Raw genomic sequence first — 20,712 nt, 5'->3', positions numbered from 1 at the left:
TGCCATGTTGAATATCCAGTGGTCAGTATGAGAGAATTGTACCCAAAACACCAAATGTAACAGCCCTGCTCCCCATTTACACCTGGGACCTTGACACATGACACCAGGGAGGGACAACGACACATTTGGGCACAATTTGGACATGTTCACTGTGGGGTGTACTCACTTATGTTGCCAGCTATTTAGACATTAATGGCTGTGTGTTGAGTTATTTTCAGAAGACAGTAAATCTACACTGCTATACAAGTTGTACACTGACTACTCTAAGTTATATCCAAGTTTCATGTCTATAGTGTTGTCCCATGAAAAGATATAATGAAATATTTGCAGAAATGTGAGGGGTGTACTCACTTTTGTGATACACTGTATATCAATTTTAAAATAAGACAAAATTAATTGTCATTCTTCACAACACTACTCATAACGTTATTCAGGGTTGTACTTAAACATAACAATTTTAATGTTTGTCTTACTCTGCTTTCCACCATCCTTCTTCTTCGCTACGATTGCCTTTGCAGCTCCAGTTGAAATATGGGATAGATGATCGGACCGCAAGTAAGCATTGTTTGCATAGTCCAATCTTGGCACCACCCTAGCCTAACCACATCCTAAACCTATCACCCAATCCTCAAACTAGCTAATCTCTGATACTCAAGACACACTTGTGGCTAGTTTCTTAGACAAATATTAGTTATAATACTAAATTTAAAAGTTTTGTACTAAAGAACTGTCATGATCTGGGTCTTTTCCGTGTGGAGTTTGCATGTTCTCCCTGTGTCTGCGTAGGTTTCCTCCGGGAGCTCCGGATTCCTCCGACAGTCCAAAAACATGCAGTCAGGTTAATTGGAGACACTGGATTGCCTTATAGGTGAATGGGTGTGTGTGTGTGTGTGTGTGTGTGTGTGTGTGTGTGTGTAATGGACTGGCGCCCTGTACAGGGTGTTACTGTGTGCCTTGCGTCCATTGAAAAGCTGGGATAGGTTCCTGTGCGACCATAATTGGATAAGCGGTTAAGAAAGTGAGTGAGTGCCGCTCAGGTGGCGCAGCGGTTTCAGGTGGAGTTGGGGTTTCGAACACATCGTATCGAATCTCAGCTCTGCCTTTCCGACTGGGCTTGGCGGCAGCATGAACAACGATTGGCTGTTGTTCAGGGTTAGAGGGTGAGAAAGTCGGATCACAGGTCCTCGTAACTGGTGCGACTGCGGCCCCTGCTGGCCGACTGATGGCACCTGCACAGGGCTGAGGAATAATGCTGATGGGGGTGTGGCCCTCCATACACAGTGCCCGTCAAGTCCATGGACTCGACTCGTGCAGGTGAAAAATGCAGTCTGTACTGACCATACGTGCCAGAGGGGGCGTATGTCAGTTGAGAGGCGTCCTCAGTCAGTGGTGAAGGGTCGAATCAGTATAGAGGACGCAATCAGGGTAATTGGACACGACTAGATTAGGGGGGAAAAATTGGGGGGAAAAAAAGGGAGTGAGTGAGAGTGTGAATACTATTCATGAACAACACCGTTTAACAGAAGAGGCTAAGTGTCACTTAATTAAATATGTTTTATTTAATTATTAACACAGGCTTTTACAACAATATTTAACATGATATGTTTGACCCAAAAGTCATTTACAAAGAGAAATTGATCATTTTATAAAATTCTAATGTCGTTTGACATCCAGCACATGTCCATTAAACATTTATGGATTGCCGCAGGTCTCATGTTAATCTTAAGCTGCCTTTTACTTGGGTGGCTTGCCAAAAGATTTTGGATCTTGCTTGTCGACAGGAAAATCTGCTTTATCTGAATGGCCTGGACTCTGTGTCATGGCAAATCCTCTAGGGTTTGGATTGGAAATAACCCCCAGAAACAGTGGTGCATGTGTGGAGTCTTCTATAAGAGCCAAGAAAAATGGATGATTGACTATAAATGAGGGATTGGAGCGTGACACTGCTACACTGGTTGCTGCGGCTGCCTCTGCACCTTCCTCGTTGATCTCCATACTGGACTTGTGCTGTACACTGGAAACCAGCAGTGGGCCCTCTGAGATGCCAGCTAAATTGGGATTAGAAAACAGATGTCCTAGGCCTGAAAAAAACAGCACAGGTAACCATTAACCAGGTTATTATTAAAATATAACTTTATTACTATGACCACTGGTAAACTTATCGTGACATGTAGTAAATGACTCTACAACAGACAGTGGTAGCCTAGTGGGTAGAGCTTTGGGCTGTCAATCAAAAGGTGGAGAGTTTTAATCCTAGCTCTGCCATGCTGCCACTGTTGGGCTCTTGAGCAAGGCCCTTAATCCTCTCTGCTCCAGGGGTGCCATACAGTGGCTGACCCTGCGCTCTGACCCCAGCTTCTAAACAAGCTGGGATATGCAGAAAAATAATTTTGTTGTACTGTACACCTGTTTACACTGATCAGCCATAACATTAAAACCACCTCCTTGTTTCTACACTCACTGTCCATTTTATCAGCTCCACTTACCACATAGAAGCACTTTGTAGTTCTACAATTACTGACTGTAGTCCATCTGCTTCTCTACATGCTTTGTTAGCCTGCTTTCATGCTGTTCTTCAATGGTCAGGACCCCACAGGACCACTACAGATCAGGTATTATTTGGGTGGTGGATCATTCTCTGCACTGCAGTGACGCTGACATGGTGGTGGTGTGTTAGTGTGTGTTGTGCTTGTATGAGTGGATAAGACACAGCAGCGCTGCTGGAGTTTTTAATCACCTCACTGTCACTGCTGGACTGAGAATAGCCCACCAACCAAAAATATCCAGCCAACAGTGCCCTGTGGGCAGCGTCCTGTGACCACTGATGAAGATCTAGAAGATGACCAACTCAAACAGCAGCAATAGATGAGCGATCATCTCTGACTTTACATCTACAAGGTGGACCAACTAGGTAGGAGTGTCTAATAGTGTGGACAGTGAGTGGACACGGTATTTAAAAACTCCAGCAGCACTGCTGTGTCTGATCCATTAATACCAGCACAACACACACTAACATACCACCACCATGTCAGTGTCCCTGCAGTGCTGAGAATGATCCACCACCTAAATAATACCTGCTCTGTGGTGGTCCTGACCATTGAAGAACAGGCTGAAAGCAGGTTAAAAAAGTATGCAGAGAAACAGATGGACTACAGTCAGTAATGTAGAACTACAAAGTGCTTCTATATGGTAAGTGGAGCTGATAAAATGGACAGTGAGTGTAGAAACAAGGAAGTGGTTTTAATGTTATGGCTGATCAGTGTATATCCCTCGTTGCTGTCATGGGTAGAAGTACCATGTGTAAAACTGTCTTCCCAGGGGCGAATGGGATCTTCCAGCAAGACAATGCGACACGTCACATGGCGAGAAATGTCTGTCATTGGTTGGAAGAGCATGACCAAGACTTCCAGTACTACCCTGGCCCCCTAATAACCCAGACTTAAACTCAACTGAGCATCTGTGAGACCACCTCGATTGTTGTGTTCACTCTATGGATCCTACCCCACACACCCTCCAAAATCTGTGTCAGCCTACCAGGACCCTATTGAGTCACGCCCAGCTCGTCTAGTTGCTGTCCGTGCTGCACACGTACGATACTCAAAATATGAGCTGGTGGTCCTAATAATGTGACTCGTCTGTGTATGTACCAGATATATACTTAATAATGTAAGTTTTCAGACTTAGATATATAGGCAAGTAGATAGATAGATAGATAGATGGATGGATGGACAGAGACAGACAGATAGACAGACGGACAGACAGAAAGTTTTTTCTCACCCATGCTTGTCAGAACCTCTTGAAGATCTTGAGAGAAATCTAAGTTGAATTTGGGGAGTTTGACCTGCATGCTTCTCTCCCGTGGGAAGCGTTGATATAGATCTGAGATGTTAAGTTTGGCTGCAATAGCTGATACGTTCACATGTCCAGTCATGGGCATTACAATAACCAGGCTCATATTCCCTTTAAATGGAAAACGGGCAACCTGCAGAACAGTTAGAAGCAAAAGATAAGTCATAATATAGTCTTACATTCCTATTTTAAAAGGTAGGTTAACAAACTGACATTTCCAAATTACAATTAGTATGTAACATTGCACAAACGTACATACTATTGTTGTGAATCTAAAATAATCACAGCAGTGTTGCTGTTCTAATGTGACCATAAGTGTAATTATTTATTTATTCATTGTCTGTTTTACCACCACTTTAGGCGGCACGGTGGCTCAGTGGGTTGCACTGTCGCCTCACAGCAAGAAGGTCCTGGGTTCGATCCCCAGGCTGGACGGTCCGGGTCCTTTCTGAGCGGAGTTTGTGTGTTCTCCCTGTGTCTGCGTGGGTTTCCTCCCACAGTCCAAAAACATGCAGTCAGGTTCATTGGAGACACTGAATTGCCCTAGGCGGCACGGTGGCTAAGTGGGTAGCACTGTCGCCTCACAGCAGGAAGGTCCTGGGTTCGATCCCCAGGTGGGGTAATTGGAGACACTGAATTGCCCTATAGGAGAATGGGTGTGTAGGTGAATGTGTGTGTGTGTGTGTGTATGTGTGTCTGCCCTGAGATGGACTGGCGCCCCGTCCAGGGTGTTACTGCATGCCTTGTGCCCATTGAAAAGCTGGGATAGGCTCCAGCACCCCACCCCGCGACCCTGATTGGATAAGCGGTTAAGAAAGTGAGTGAGTGAGTGAATTGCCCTATAGGTGAATGAGTGTGTGTATGTGTGTGTGTTTATGTGTGTCTGCCCTGCGATAGACTGGTACCCCATCCAGGGTGTTACTGTGTGCCTTGCACCCATTGAAAAGCTGGGACAGGCTCCTAATTGGAGAAGCGGTTAAGAAAAGTGTTTTACCACCACATTATCCTATTAAGGGTCGCGGTGGGTACAATTCACTGGGCAAAATGTGGGAAACCTCTTGGGCAGGTCGTCAGTCCATAACAGGGCAAACACACACACACATCAAACAGACACACATTAACACACACTTTAGTAGGCTAATTGGTTTCTCCAATTGGCCAGGTGTACTTGTCTTTGGACTGTGGGAGGAAACCGAAGCTCTCAGAGAAAACCCTACACAAACACAGGAAGAACACACAAACTCCACACAGAATCGAACCCAGGACCCTCTAGCTGTGAAGGGACAGTGCTAACAGCCTAGTCACTATGAGCATAATTAATAGTCTAGACTTACATTGTTGTTATTGCACCTCTAAAACGAATGCCATGATTTTTATTTTAATGATACATGATAATAATGATACACACTATGGCACACCAGAGGTATTCAGTGAGTGTAGGGACTGAAACATACATATTTACTTTACCCAAAGGTGATAAGCACTAAACACAAAGGAAAAAATGTTACCTGGGCATCAAGTTCATTATAGGTAAAAACACTGAGTGGGTATTTTGGCCCAAGCATCATGTCAACATCTACGATTTGGTATTCATTGATATAAAAAGGTTCAGTGGTGGTGAAGTCAGGATCAAAGCGACGAAGCCACTCCCCTGAAAGGTAAAAAAAAAAGGAATGCAGGAATTATTACTCAGTCTATCCTAGTTATGCCATGATGATACTTTTGGTGTACTAGTCTATTACTAGTCTCCAAACAAGAGACACCTGCTCACCAAAACTGAGCAATTGTTGATGTACATGATATGGACTCATGCCAAAATCTAGTCATCCTTCTTGACAATCAGTCACACCATTAAAATGATTATAAATGTAAAACCGACCAGGCATAACATTATGACAACTGACAGGTAAGCCGGCAAAGGCAGTGTGATGCTTTGGGCAATGTTCTGCTGGAAAACCTTGGGTCCTGCCATCGATGTGGATGTTACTTTGACACGTGCCACCTACCTAAGCAATGTTGCAGACCATGTTGCAGACCCTGTACACCTGGTATTCCCTAATAGCCTTTTTGAGCAAAATAATGCACCCTGCCACGAAGCAAAAATTGTTTGAGGAGCACAACAACGTGTTTGAGATGTTGACTTGGCCTCCAAATTCCCCAGATCTCGATCCAATCGAGCATCTGTGGGATGTGCTGGACAAACAAGTCCGATCCATGGAGGCCCCACCTCACAATTTACAGGAGTTAAAGGATCTGCTGCTAACATCTAGTGGAGTCCATGCCTCAATGGGTCAGGGCTGTTTTGGCAGCAAAAGGGGGACCAACACAATATTAGGAAGATGGTCATAATGTTATGCCTGATCGGCAAGAGCATGTAACATTATGTTTTGAGTTAGTCTGGTCATATTCATTCGTGTTATATGGTTACTGACACACACTGACATGTATGATGGATTTTCCTGATTGAGAACATCTAGTATTACCTTTGTAGTGCACAGCATTGATAAGCATCATGACAAGGTTAGAAGGTAGACTGGACAGGAAGTCTGTCACATAACCATGTGTGGACTTCTCCACCCACTCATTGATCTCCTCCAAGTCTGTCAGGGGTGTGGGCTTGGAATCATATATTTTCAACGACTCTTCAACAAACTCCTGCTTTGGCTTAAATCCTTTGAAAGAAAACATTTAAATATTTAGCACACATGGTATTGTCTAATATGCTCTGTATGGCCAAAAGTAGTTTATATCACCAAAAGTATTCGCTCGTTTGCCTTAATCCATAGGGTTTAATATGTTGTCGGCATAATCCCCCCTCCACCAAACTTTACACTTGGCACAATGCAGTCAGACAAGTCCCGTTCTCCTGGCAACCGCCAAACCAAAGACTCGTCCATCGGATTGCCATACGGAGAAGCGTGATTCGTCACTCCATCAACATTTTGGATTTACACCACTGCGTCCGACGCTTTGCATTGTGCTTGGTGATGTAAACCCATTCCATGAAGCTCTCTACACACTGTTCTTGTGCTAATCTGAAGGCCACATGAAGTTTGGAGGTCTGTAGTGATTGACTCTGCAGAAAGTTGGCGACCTATGCGCACTATGCACCTCAGCATCCGCTGACCCCGCTCTGTCATTTTACGTTGCCTAACACATAATTCCTGAGTTGCTGTCATTCCCAATCGCTTCCACTTTGTTGTAATAGCACTGACAGTTGACTGTGGAATATTTAGTAGCGAGGAAATTTCACGACTGGACTTGTTGCACAGGTGGCATCCTATCACGGTACCACGCTGGAATTCACTGAGCTCCTGAGAGCGACCCATTCTTTCACAAATGTTTGTAGAAGTCTGCATGCCTAGGTGCTTGGTTTTATACACATGTGGCCATGGAAGTGATTGGAACACCTGAATTCAATGATTTAGATGGGTGAGTGAATACTTTTGGCAATATAGTGTATGTTGAAACATGATCTTTTAACATTCTGTTCAAAATATGGGCAATAACATGTACAAATGGCATTTCCAGAAAAGTTGGGACATTTTGTAAAATGTAATAAATCTGTGGTTTGTTAAACACATTTAGAATTTGATGCCTGCAACACACTCAAAAAAAGCTGAGACAGAGGCATGTTTAGCACTTTGTTCAATCACCTTGTTTATTAATGAGACTTTTTAATCGTTTGGGAACTAAAAACACTTAGGTTGCAGTTTTTTATGCATTTTCTCCCCATTTTGCTCCGGATTTAGCTCACTTAATTTGTCTTACGCTGCTGAGGGATACCCGATTAAATCCGAGGAGAGCACGCCTCTTCCGACACGTGCACAGCCCTCCTCTTCTTGCCCCTGCATTCTGCACAGGCCTCTCTTCCGCCAATCAGGGTCCTTACACAGCGTATAAAGACCCACCCACCAACACATAGTCCGGCCCCCACCCTGCAGATACGGTGGCCAGTTAGTATCAGCAGCAGGCACTGCCAATTATGCCCACCAGATGGTGCCCAGCCGACCGGTGGCAACGCCGAGTTTCGAACCGAGGAGTCCGGAATCTTGGTGCTGGTGTGCTAGAGGAATATCCTGCTGCGCCACCTGGGCGCGGTTGCAGTTTTGCAAGTGAATTTTTTGTCTATTCTGGCTTAATACAAGACTTGTCTGATTCTCCAATTCATGATGCACCATACATTTTCAACAGGAGACAGATCTGGACTGCAGGCAGGCCAGTCAAGGCACACTGTAACACCCTGTCCACCGCAAGGCAGACACACATACACACACATACACACACATACACACACATACACACACACACACACACCCATTTACCTATAGGGCAATTCAGTGTCTCCAATTAACCTGACTGCATGTTTTTGGACTGTGGGAGGAAACCCCCACGGACACGGGGAGAACATGCAAACTCCGCACAGAAAGGACCCGGACCGCCCCGCCTGGGGATCGAACCCTGGACCTTCTTGCTGTGAGGCGACAGTGCTACCCACCGAGCCACAGTGCCGTGGAGTACTCAAATCAATTTATGACCACAGAACACAATTTTACTGTCTTTCAGTCCATTGAGATGAGCTCAGGCCCAGAGAACTCTGAGGTGTTTCTGCAGAGAATTGATGTCCTGCTTTCTGTTTGTGTAATAGAGTTTCAGGTTGCATTTTTAATGCATTGGTGGACTATGCTAACTGACAACAGTTTACTCCTGAGCCCATGTGGCTATTTTTATCACAGCAGCATGGCACTTTCTCATGCAATGTTGTCTGAGGGCTTTGCACATTCAGTAGTGGTTTCTGTTCTTGCCCTTAGTCTTACACAGATTAATATTTCTCCAGATTCCCTAAATCGTTTTAAATATTATGTAATTCTCAATCTTGCATTGAGAAATGTTTTATTTGAACTGACTGACAATTATTTCATGAAGAGCCACAACCCATCATTGCTTGTACAGACTGAGCCTTTGGTGGATTCTCCATTTATAACCAATCCCTCGCCATCAATTCACCTGCTTATTGTGGAATGTTGAAGAGCATTGTACCATCAATATTCTATCAACTCATGCTTATTTTCTTTTGTCCCAACTTTTTTGGAGTGTCTTGAAGGCATCAAATCCTAACCGTGTTCATATTTGTTCATATCAGTGAAAACATTGGATTTTTTTTTTCTACTTTTGTCAGTTAAATAAAGATTCAAGAAAAGTGCTGAGGGCAGTTGTAGCCTAGCGGTTAAGGTCCTGGACTAGTATTTGAAAGGTTGCAGGTTCAAGCCCCACCACTGCCAGGTTTCCACTGTTGGGTCCTTGAGCAAGGCCCTTAACCTTCAATTGCTTAGACAATATAATATATACTGTCACAGTACTGTAAGTCGCTTTGGATAAAAGCGTCTGCTAAATGCCTAAAATGTGAATGAATTGCATTTTACAAAACGTCCCAACTTTTCTGGAAATGGGGTTTGCAGTTAGCCCTTCCCAACTTTGTGGCAACAATTGTACTCATCTGGGAAGGCATTTCACAACATTTTAAATGGTGTTAGTTCAAGTTTGTGCCCATTGAGTCAAAAACATTTCTAAGATCTGGCACTGATGTTGGACAAGCCGGGCTGGCTTGCAATTGATGTGTTAATTCATTCCAAAGATCTAGAGTGAGATGAGGCTACTGGAGTTCCTCTATACCAAACCTCTCAATAGATCATAATAGATCTTATGTGCATGGTGCACAGTCATGAAAGATCCCAAACTGTTGCAAATAGGTTAGGACCACATATATTATACGTAATTAATTTTATGCACTTACTAGCATTGGGTGTGGCTAAAACACCTGAACTAAATAATTAGGAGTGTCCAGATTTTGTTTGCTAAATAGTGTACGTTGTGCATCTTAATTCAGGAGAATTTGTATTTGTATCTGTCTGAGTACAAGAGTCGTTTTCCTTACTCACCATGGGCCAGGTAGATGCGGCTGGCAATTTGCAGGCTGTTTCTGCGGACGTGGCGGAGAAGTTTTTTCAGTGATTTGTGGTAGCATGGCACTGTGTTAGCATGCAGGCGTTGAAGAAGTAGTTCTTCCGTTTCATTTTTCGCTCCTGATGAGTGGGAACAAGAACATAACGTTAATTACCATCAGTTATCAAGTATTTATGAACATGTGTGCTAGTGATTAGATTTATAGCCCAAACCATACACAAAGTTGCCAGGTTATAAGAAACTGCCCTTGTATATGACCACTCTGCCTTATCAATAGAATAAGGAAACATTACAGCACAACCACACACCAGATATTATTGTGTGACAGACCATTCTCAGCCCAGCAGTAACACTGATATGGTAGTATGGCTTGACTGATATATAATATAGTTGGCCAAAACTATTGGGTAACTGCACAGTCTTGTAGGATATTAGCTGTTATCAGGCTGATAGAGCATTGTCAATCAATAGATTAGGACAACTCACCTCACACACAGTGAACCTCACTATTTAGATGAAATGCTGATATTATAGCCTCTAATAAAAGCATTTAATAACATATACTATCACATGGTTGGCAAAAGTAAAATCATCCATATTTTTAACAAGTATATATGAGCTATTGGAGCTGCATAATTTTTCACTCATCAGTTTCTATAAGCCATTATAATGCTATATTACTGAGGAGGGCATTTTCTGGCAAAAGAGGAGGTATTAAAATAGTTTCAGAAAATCATCAGATTAATTAAAAGGCACACTAGATAAGTGCACTTCTCGCAGTTGTAATTAATTTTACACAGCATTTTACATTAATTATATATTTTTTAGTTCACAAAGCACATTTTTAAAGTCAATTGTTGTTCCAGCTTCAAGTGAAACCAGTGGTACTTGTAGTTTCTATAAAAAACTTTTAGATAACCAAAAGGGCATCAAAATGTGCCAATCATTTAACTAGTGATTTGCACATTGTACACATGTTTGAGCTAAGAATAACGATGTTTTATATATCTGTCAGAGTGTGCTTGAGGAAAATGTAAGACCATCTGTCCAAAAACTGAAGCTGAAGAAGAGGTGGATCATGCAACATGACAACGACCCAAAACATTTCAGTAAATCCACCAAGAATGGCTCAAAAGAAAGAAATTGAGAGTTCTGGAATGGCCAAGTCAAAGCCCGGATCTTAATACTATTGAGATGCTGTGGGGCGATTTGAAACGGGCTGTGCATGCAAGAAACCCCTCAAACCTCACACAGCTGAAGAAATTCTGCATGGAGGAGTGAGAAAAACTCTCTCCCAGTGGATGTCAGAGACTGGTAGATGGTTATTGGAAATGTCTAATTGAGGTTATTTCAGCCAAATGGGGAAATACCAGCTATAAGGGCATAGGGTGTCCTAACATTTTCCTCACAATACATTTCCATTTTTGTTCATTACATTTTACAACCTAAAATGTTTAAAAGTAATTTTTTTCAGTTTTATTTGTTTAATGATATAAGCTCCATCTCTCAGTACTGTTCAAATGAAGCTCAAATGTCCATATTTTTAAATATGTTCAAAAAGACGAAGGTTCTCATGGGGTGTCCTAACCTTTTCACATGACTGTATATGATTGGTGTAACTAATAAAATGGTCTAGTCTAAGCACGCATTCTTAATGAATTTGCATACAAGTGTGTTTCCATTTGAGCCAGCAAAAACAATAAAACATACCCAAAGCCAAATGTGAGAGAGCTAACGACACACTGAGGGGTGAGATAATGACATTGGGTTGTTTCTGGTTTGTCTTCATGTTTTCCAACAGCTCCAGCCCAAATTTCATAATCCCACTGCCTATGGCTTGTCTGATGACTGTAGGACTCAAATGCCCACAGAGCTCCTCCAGGTCTTCCTCCTCAGAGCTTTCACCATTCTCATCAGTAGAGGTACAGGTTGCAGAGCCACCTGGAGGTAATTCTTCTCCGTTAGGGGTGTTGGAGCAATCCAAATTCTGTAAGAAACAAAAATGTAAGTCTCATGAGGTGATTAGATGAAGTGACTTGGGAATTTATTAGTGAGTGAAGGAAGTTTTTACTGGTATGGGATTGCTGGGCATCAGGGGTATGAGAGGAATCGTAGGGACCTTTTCATCTTCTGAAACAACTTCCTGTCAGATAATGTAAGATCAGATTAGTTAATATAACACAGAGCGATGGTATGATAAGTAGAACATATTTTACACCCCAAATCAAAAAAAGTTGGGACAGCATAGAAAATGCAAATAATAAAAAAAAACACACAGAGTTTCTTACATTTACAACCTGAGATATTTCATGTTTTGTCTGGTTAACTTAATTTAATTTATTAATAATCATCCATTCCTGCATTTCAGGCCTGCAAAAAAAGTTGGGACAGTAAAGCATTTACGATTTAGTGTTTCAGATTTTATTTTGTCCCATTCTTCCTGCAAACACGTCTTAAGATGTGCAACAGTACGAGGTCGTCGTTGTCGCATTTTTCGTTTCAAAATTCTCCACACATTCTCTATTGGGGACAGGTCAGGACTGCAGGCAGGTCAGTACAGTACCCGTACCCTCTTCTTTTGCAGCCATGTCTTTGTAATGTGTGCAGCAGGTGGTTTTGCATTATCTTGTTGAAAAATGCATGGACGTCCCTGGAAAAGATGACGTCTTGAAGGCAGCATATGTTGCTCTAAGATCTCAATGTACTTTTCTGTATTAATGCTGCCATCACAGAAGTGTAAATTACCTTTGCCAAGGGCAGACCCTGGCTTATGGACTTGTTGCTGATAACAGTCCAATCTTTCTTTAAGGTACATTGTTTTTAAACATTTCAATAATTTCTTGACAAACTGGAGATCCTCTGATCATCTTTGCTCATCAAAAACACTTTCCTGCTGCTTTTGTACCAAATCATGATTACAATCACCTGTTGACATCACCTGTTTAAAATCACATAATTATGTAGTTTTTTCACCTCATTACTAGCCCTAAATTGCCCCCGTCTCAACTTTATTTGGAATGTGTTGCAGGCCTGAAATGCAGGAATGGATGTTTATTAACATATGAAATTTGAAATAACATATGCTGATTTTCATTTTCCATACTGTCCCAACTTTTTCTGATTTGGGCTTGTATATAGTGTATGTATATATACTGTATATTTTTACCATCCAGCCTTGCTTGCAGTAACAGAGGAAGAGGAGTGCAAGTATTCTTAAATCCATGTCTGAACCTTCAGGCTGAATTCACTGTAAAGCTGTTCACCTGTTTCTATTCATTACATACATAGGAAATGTGTAACTTTGATATGAAATGACATATAAAGAATAAAAATACAACAGTTATGACTTTGCTTCAGTGTTGCCAACTTAGCGACTTTGTTGCTATATTTAGCGAGTTTTCAGACCCCTCTAGCGACTTTTTTTTTTTTTTTCAAAAAAGCGACTAGCGACAAATCTAGCGACTTTTTCTGGTGTTACTGGAGACTTTTGGAGACTCGGAGGTGAAAGCACGTATCGTTCTACACTTATTGTCCTCAAAGAGCAGCGGGTGCTGCCGTTCTGTTGATTTATCCTACCGAACATGCGCACATCAGTTTTTGACTCGTTATGTGGAACGCCTATAATTCTGTGCTACCTTTGCCCAATTTATTTCTGCTAGCGGTTAGTAATGTGTGGTTTTAGTTTTAATTCCTTTAAAAGTTTAAAGATTAAGTGTATGTAATGCCCATATTTTGTGACTTATTTTTTAACTATGCAAGGTGATCAAATTGGCAACACTTAATTGCATACAGTTGAATAACAGTTGTTTATCTAATGCTATGTGTTAACGTTTTATTTAACCACGTTTATACATGCGTTCAGTGATTTTAGAGCGTTTTTCATACATCTAGGGAAGCCAATCATTTTTAAATAACTATCTGCGACCTTAACATAACGACAACACAAGAGGTATTCAGTTATTTTTCAGTTTTGTGATTTCTTAGCTGTTCAACTGGTACAGTAAAGGTTGTGTCTAATAAAGTTCATTACTGAGTGAATATGTTGAGCATTTATTACGTTATCTTGTACTGTATCGTAAAACAATTTTGTTGCTTTTTCCTTGTCAGTTCTGTTCTAATTATTTGTTCCTTATTCCATGTTTTTTGTAGCTATAGATAAGATCTGTGTGATCTATAGTTTTCTAACTGGGATTTTATCCAACAGGGTATGATAAATCACGGAGGCAAAACCTTAGAAGATATTCCTCATAGAGGGTTAGCATATTATTTACTAAATAAGTATACTGGCTAATTTTAATTTAATTTATTTAAATTTAATTAAAATCCTAATAAATAAATTTGAGATATATGTCTGAGATACAGATCAATGGATCTATCGAGATGTGCTACCTGTAGTTTATAATAATATTTAGACCTATCGACATGTGCTAACGCTTATGCAAATTAGGCGATTACATCATTTAGCGACTTCTAGCGACTTTTTGGACAGCCAATAGCTACTTTCCTTACTGAGGAGTTGGCAACACTGGTTTGCTTGACATTTATATCTGTTTAGAGTTGCTATAGAGTTCAGATCAGAATACACCACCATATAAAATAAATCAAACATAATAGAATTGTTTTACCTTAGTGCAGATACTTCAACAAGTTCAAGTAATATTGAGTAACAGGATATGAAGGTAGTTGCTCCTGTTGTCTTTGAATGTGTACTTTCTTGCTTCAGCTAGTTAGTATCTAAATGACATAAGGTTTTATAATTAGTAAATGGGTCAGACTCAAAAAGCTCAAAATAGATCTGCATGCATCAAGTACAAAAACATTTTATTGCTTAAAGGCATATATTCAGTAAGCATTTATATATATATTTTGTTTATGCATTTTCTCCCTTTTTCTCCCTTTTAGAGCGCCCGATTGTGTCATACTTCCTTCCTTTCCACCCATGCCGATCCCCGCTCTGATTGAGGAGAACAAAGCTAACCCACACCCCCTCCGACACGTGGGCAGCAGCCGTATGCATCTTGTCACCCACACTTTGACGAGTGCAGTGCATCAGTGCATGTGTACGGAGAGACACACCCTGACAGCACTCTTTTCCCATCTCCGTGCAGGCGCCATCAATCAGCCAGCAGAGGTCGTAATTGCATTAGTTATGAGAGAGACCCTATGCGGCTTAATATCCCACCCCTACCTGAACAACAGGCCAATTGTGGCCGCTTAGCCAAGTCGAATGGCAGAGCTGAGATTCGATATGATGTATTCGAGATCCCAGTTTTGGTGTGCTAGCGTGTGTGTTTTACCGCTGCACCAACTGAGCGGCCTTCAATCAGCAATTTGACAGCTCAGAAAAGTGTAATATTACACTAAACATGAATAACACTGATTATCTCTTCATCACAGCACCTGTTAGTAGGTGGGATATATTAGGAAGCAAGTGAACATTTTATCCTCAAAGTTGATGTGTTAGAAGCAGGAAAAATGGGCAAGCGTAATGATTTGAGCGAGTTTGACAAGGGCCAAATTGTGATGGCTAGACGACTGGGTCAGAGCATCTCCAAAACTGCAGCTCTTGGGAGGTGTTCCCAGTCTGCAGTGGTCAGTATCTATCAAAAGTGATCCAAGAAAGGAACAGTGGTAAACCGGCGACAGGGTCATGGGCTGCCAAGGCTCATTGATACACGTGGGGAGCGAAGGCTCCGATCCAACAGACGAGCTACTGTAGCTCAAATTGCTGAATGGTTTGAGGAGCACAATAACGAGTTTGAAGTGTTGACTTGGCCTCCAAATTCCCCAGATCTCAATCCAGTCGAACATCTGTGGGATGTGCTGGACAAACAAGTCCCATCCATGGAGGCCCCACCTCACAACTTATAGGAGTTAAAGGATCTGCTGCTAACATCTTGGTGCCAGATACTATAGCACACCTTCAGGGGTCTAGTGGAATCCATGCCTTGACTGTTTTGGCAGCAAAAGGGGGACCAACACAATATTAGGAAAATGGTCATAATGTTATGCCTGATCGGTGTATATATATTGATTGTGCTTCAAAATACAAATAGTATATTCAGAATTTGGCATAAACATTTACATTTTCAGCATTTAGCAGATGCTTTTATCCAAAGCGACTTACAAATTATGACTGAACATGATTTTTGAGCAATTGAGGGTTAAGGGCCTTGCTCAGGGACCCAACAGTGGCAACTTGGTGGTGGCGGGGCTTGAACCGGCAACCTTCTGATTACTAGTCCAGTACCTTAACCACTGAGCTACCACTGCCCTAAACAGCATGAATCCATGTGTAATGACATAAAAAAAAATGCATTTTTGTTTAGTTTTAATAGTAAGTAAGTAAATTTTATTTATAAAGCACTCTTAAAACAACTTACGTTGACCAAAGTGCTGTACATCGAATAAGCTTACATAACACAACATTATATTAAAAAAGTAAGAACCAAATAAAAATACAGAGTAAGAGACAAAATAAAACAGATACAAATAGACTAAACAATTAAAATTAACACGGCTCCTCACTGTTCAAATGCCAGCTTATAAAGGTATGTTTTTAGGAGTGATTTAAAGACAGCGGCCGAAGGTGCTTGTCGAATATTAGGAGGTAGAGTGTTCCATAGCCTCGGAGCATAAACTGCAAATGCACGATCACCTTTTAGCTTCAAACGAGCCCTAGGAACAGTCAACAAGTTCTGAGTGGCTGATCTTAAAGATCGCTGTGCGGTTGCGGGAGAAAGCATACCACTGAGATAAGCCGGGGCTTGACGATTAAGCGCTTTAAAAACAAATAAAAGCACTTTAAACTGAATCCTGTGCTGAACAGGCAGCCAATGTAGTGAGGCAAGGACTGGTGTAATATGGTTTCTTTTCTTGGTATTAGTCAGTAACCTTGCTGCTGCATTCTGGACCACCTGCAAGCGCCGCAACAGATACTGACTAATCCCAATATACAGAGAATTACAGTAGTCAATTCTTGCAGAAATGAATGCATGAATAACTTTTTCCAGGTCAGAATAGCAGAGAAAAGGCTTAATCTTCGCAATATTTCTGAGCTGGAAGAAGCTATTCCTTACCACAGAGTTGATTTGTTTATCAAATCGGAGGTCAGAGTCAAAGATAACACCAAGATTTCTCACAGATGTTTTGACACATGTAGACAAGTGACCACAATCTGTAAGTGTTGTTGATGACCATGTGCATTCTTTTATGGGCACATGCTGAGTTAAGTCAGCATTCAATAGCATTCTTAGTCAACAGATCTGATTCCAACACAGCACCTTTGGGATGTTAATGTGCAAATGTCAAATCTACAGCAGTTACAAGATGTGCTCATGTCAACATAGACCATAGGTTTTAACCCAGTATTGCTAAGTTGTTCCTCAAAAGGTTGTGAGTGACCGCATATACACCGATCAGCCATAACATTAAAACCACCTCCTTGTTTCTACACTCACTGTCCATTTGATCATCTCCACTACAATTACCATAGTCCATCTGTTTCTCTGCATGCTTTGTTAGCCCCGTTTCATGCTGTTCTTCAATGGTCAGGGCTCTCCCAGGACCACTACAGAACTGGTATTAGTTGGGTGGTGAATCATTCTCAGCACTGCAGTGACACTGACATGGTGGTGGTGTGTTAGTGTGTGTTGTGCTGGTATGAGTGAATAAGACACAGAAATGCTGCTGGAGATTTTAAACACCTCACTGTCACTGCTGGTCTGAGAATAGTCCACTAACCAAAAATATCCAGCCAACAGCTGACAACACTGCATTGAAAATCAACTATCTTCTACAACAAATAAATCACATGGGTGTAAACATAATTTGTAAAATCCTTGCTGCAGCTACAGATGCAAGTTAAGAGTTTATTATGCAAAGTGAAAGCCACAAGTCAACAACGTCCAGAAACACTGGGCTCATGCTCATTTAAGATGAGCTAACGCAAAATGGAAATGTGCTGTGGCCTGATGAGTCCACCTTTATTTTAAATTGTTTTTTGAAATAATAGACATCATATTATTTAGGCCAAAGAGGAAAAAAAACATTCCAGTGGTTACCAATGCGAAGTTCAAAAGCTTACACATCTGTAAAGGCACAATTAATACTAAAAGGTATTAAGAACAGCATTTGCTGTTATCTATACAATATCTTTTCCCTGACGTCCTTGTTTGTTTCAGTAAAACAATGCAAAGTCACATTACTACATATCATTAACCACAAAAGCATGGCTTTGTAGTTATAGAGTGCAGGAGCTATGAAGAGCAATGTCTGACAACAGATCCTGGACTGCTGAGAAGCAATTGGTGCCCTTAGTATTTGCAGACAACAAAACAATGTAAAAGTGTGGTAAACATGCCTCTGTCCCAATGTTTTTGGAATAAGCAATTTGTGCAAAAATGGGCAGTAATAGCTCGGTGGTTAAGGTACTGGACTAGTAATCAGAAGGTTGCCGGATTAAGCCCCACCACCGCAAAGTTGCCACTGTTGGGCCCCTGAGCAAGACCCTTAACCCTCAATTGCTCAAAATAGTTTTCAGTCATATTTGTAGTTTGCTTTGGATAAAAGCGTCTGCTAAATGCTGAAAAAATGTATATGTGAATGCATCAAGAAACGTGACCTGCAATGCTTTAGAGCAGTTGTAGGTTAAGGTACTGGACTAGTAATCAAAATTGATTCAAGCCCCACCACTGCCAGGTTGCTGCTGTTGCTCTTGAGCAAGGCCCTTAACCCTCAATTGCTTAGACAGTATACTGTCACAGTACTGTAAGTCGCTTTGGATAAAAGTGCTGCTAAATGCCGAAAAATTTAAAATGCAAAAAAACGTTAATACAGGTCAAAAATAATTAACAAATTAATGCTGTCTGGCTTTAACTTTTTTTGGCATTCAGGATGTACTTTTTTATATTTTTGACTATTGCATTTAAGCTTCATTATTGAACAAAATCTTTCGTAGTTTATTTCTTTATTTTCTTCTAACATTTTAACTAAAATTATTGACAAACTAAATTGGCCTATATTTGTTTAACCTTCCCATAAAGCACACTCAGCACTGCAGTTACAATGACATGGTGGTGGTGTGTTAGTGTGTGTTGTGCTGGTATGAGTGGATCAGACACAGCAGCACTGCTGGAGTTGTTAAATAACGTCCTCCCTCATCTATTGCTGCTGTTTGAGTTGGTCATCTTCTAGACCTTCATCAGTGGTCATAGGACACTGCCCGCTGTTGGCTGGATGTTTTTGGTTGGTGGACTATTCTCAGTCCAGCAGTGACAGTGAGGTGTTTAAAAACTCCATCAGCATTGCTGTGTCTGATCCACTCATACCAGCACAACACACACTAACACACCACCACCATGTCAGTGTCACTGCAGTGCTAAGAATGACCCACCACCCAAATAATACCTGCTCTGTAGTGGAGCTGGGAGAGTCCTGACCATTAAAGAACAACATGAAAGGAGGCTAACAAAGCATGCAGAGAAACAGATGGACTACAGTCAGTAATTGTAGAACTACAAAGTGCTCCTATATGGTAAGTGGAGCTGATAAAATGGACAGTGAGTGTAGAAACAAGGAGGTGGTTTTAATGTTATGGCTGATAAGTGTAGTAACTATGTCTAACAGAACAATCATAATTGCTCAGAATATTTTATTGTAATTTTGTAGCTTAAACCAACAAGCAATTTTGTCCACTCAAATACTAATCAAGCTCAACAGTGCCTCCAGACATGGCTATAATCAACATTTTATTTTAACCCATCCTTTTATATTAAAAAATTAGAATACAATTTAATCCATCAACAAAATCATGGCTTATCTAAAGAACGCAGTTGCATTAATGTAACAGTTCATGTAAAAACAAATGTTCAAGTAATTGCTTTTTTCTTCTTAAATTTTCTTCTTATATCTGAACTGGTAAACTTTAATCCCCTTATACACTACCACATCAGTCCACATTGTAATTGGCAGAGGATACTTTGTACAATTATATGGGATATCCTATTTTTTGGTGAACCTGCTTTTTAGTCTATTTGGTCCTGTCTGACAGTTTGCAATAGATCAATAAACACACTAATTTAATTATTTATCTCTTCTGTGAAGGTCAGTTCAGGAAATTCAGCTTAAGGCTTGCACGCTTGATTCTTATAATTAACCCAAAGTCTTAAAGTATAACCCTTGTTAAACACCCAATCATCTATCTAAACTATTATTTGCAGTGACTGTTATGTACAATATGATAATAAAATGAAACCTACCTTAAATATTTAGAGTTGACCGGGCCATTCAGTTCGAAATTGTGTAGAAGACGAATGGTCAATAGGAAAACTGTCCTCTCTTAAAAGTTTGGCTGTCGCAGAGTGTGCGGTTACAGATCAACTTTCATTGATCTGTGCTGCCTATAACTCACATACATGTAAATATTGAGACAGATCTGCACAAACTGCAAGCGCAACAGATATGCGGAGGGTGGACGTATACAAACCTGAGACTATGTAAAGCGGGCTGGACCATGAGCTGATTTAACACTGAGCTGGTTTCTGAGTAACATGTTTGCTGGAAGCACTGGGTGAGGGGTAAGCCAGTTCAATAAGCCATAACAAGAAGAACTGTAGATAATAAACAGAGGAAGAATTATAATAGTGGGTATTGGAACATATACAGTTTGTGAATTAGTTTTGGAAAAGGCAGAACATATGATTCATTATTTAGCACAGCCATGCACACCCCCACAATGCTCTGCAAACTGAGAGACATTAAATGGTAAACATTCAAAAGGACTTTGCCCTATTAGGCCAAGATCTGATTTGGGTTTGAAAAGCAAATCCTCAATAGAGTAGGTAGATAAACAGTGGTTGTTCTACTTACATTCAAAATAAAATGTTTGCAAACACTCTG

The 20,712-nt window shown here is 41.0% G+C and overlaps 1 protein-coding gene across 1 annotated transcript; it reads right to left on the bottom strand.

Moving 5' to 3' along the window:
* Positions 1-1,536: 1,536 nt before the first annotated feature.
* On the bottom strand, positions 1,537-20,195 carry serpinf2b (serpin peptidase inhibitor, clade F (alpha-2 antiplasmin, pigment epithelium derived factor), member 2b). Its single transcript, XM_063016469.1, has 10 exons — positions 20,073-20,195; positions 14,439-14,547; positions 12,980-13,082; positions 11,885-11,956; positions 11,524-11,800; positions 9,789-9,932; positions 6,333-6,521; positions 5,358-5,500; positions 3,778-3,982; positions 1,537-2,081 (listed from the first exon to the last, which is right to left on the bottom strand). Exons 3-10 carry the CDS (start codon positions 13,034-13,036, stop codon positions 1,735-1,737), a joined length of 1,434 nt encoding a protein of 477 aa, XP_062872539.1. The 5' UTR covers positions 13,037-13,082; positions 14,439-14,547; positions 20,073-20,195; the 3' UTR covers positions 1,537-1,734.
* Between the last annotated feature and the right edge of the window lie 517 nt (positions 20,196-20,712).

Source organism: Trichomycterus rosablanca, chromosome 20 (assembly GCF_030014385.1).
Source record: "Trichomycterus rosablanca isolate fTriRos1 chromosome 20, fTriRos1.hap1, whole genome shotgun sequence".
Taxonomy (NCBI): domain Eukaryota; kingdom Metazoa; phylum Chordata; class Actinopteri; order Siluriformes; family Trichomycteridae; genus Trichomycterus; species Trichomycterus rosablanca.
Note: the sequence above shows the minus strand (reverse complement) of the source record. Positions and strands in the feature narration are given on the sequence as shown.

Excerpts from the sequence above, each read along its gene's own strand:
- serpinf2b (XM_063016469.1), bottom strand. The coding sequence starts at position 13,036 with ATGGATTTAAGAATACTTGCACTCCTCTTCCTCTGTTACTGCAAGCAA. Across the intron at positions 9,933-11,523 it reads TCTCTCACATTTGGCTTTGG|GAGCGAAAAATGAAACGGAA; the intron begins GTATGTTTTATT and ends CCCACTCATCAG. Across the intron at positions 6,522-9,788 it reads CCGCATCTACCTGGCCCATG|GATTTAAGCCAAAGCAGGAG; the intron begins GTGAGTAAGGAA and ends TTTCTTTCAAAG.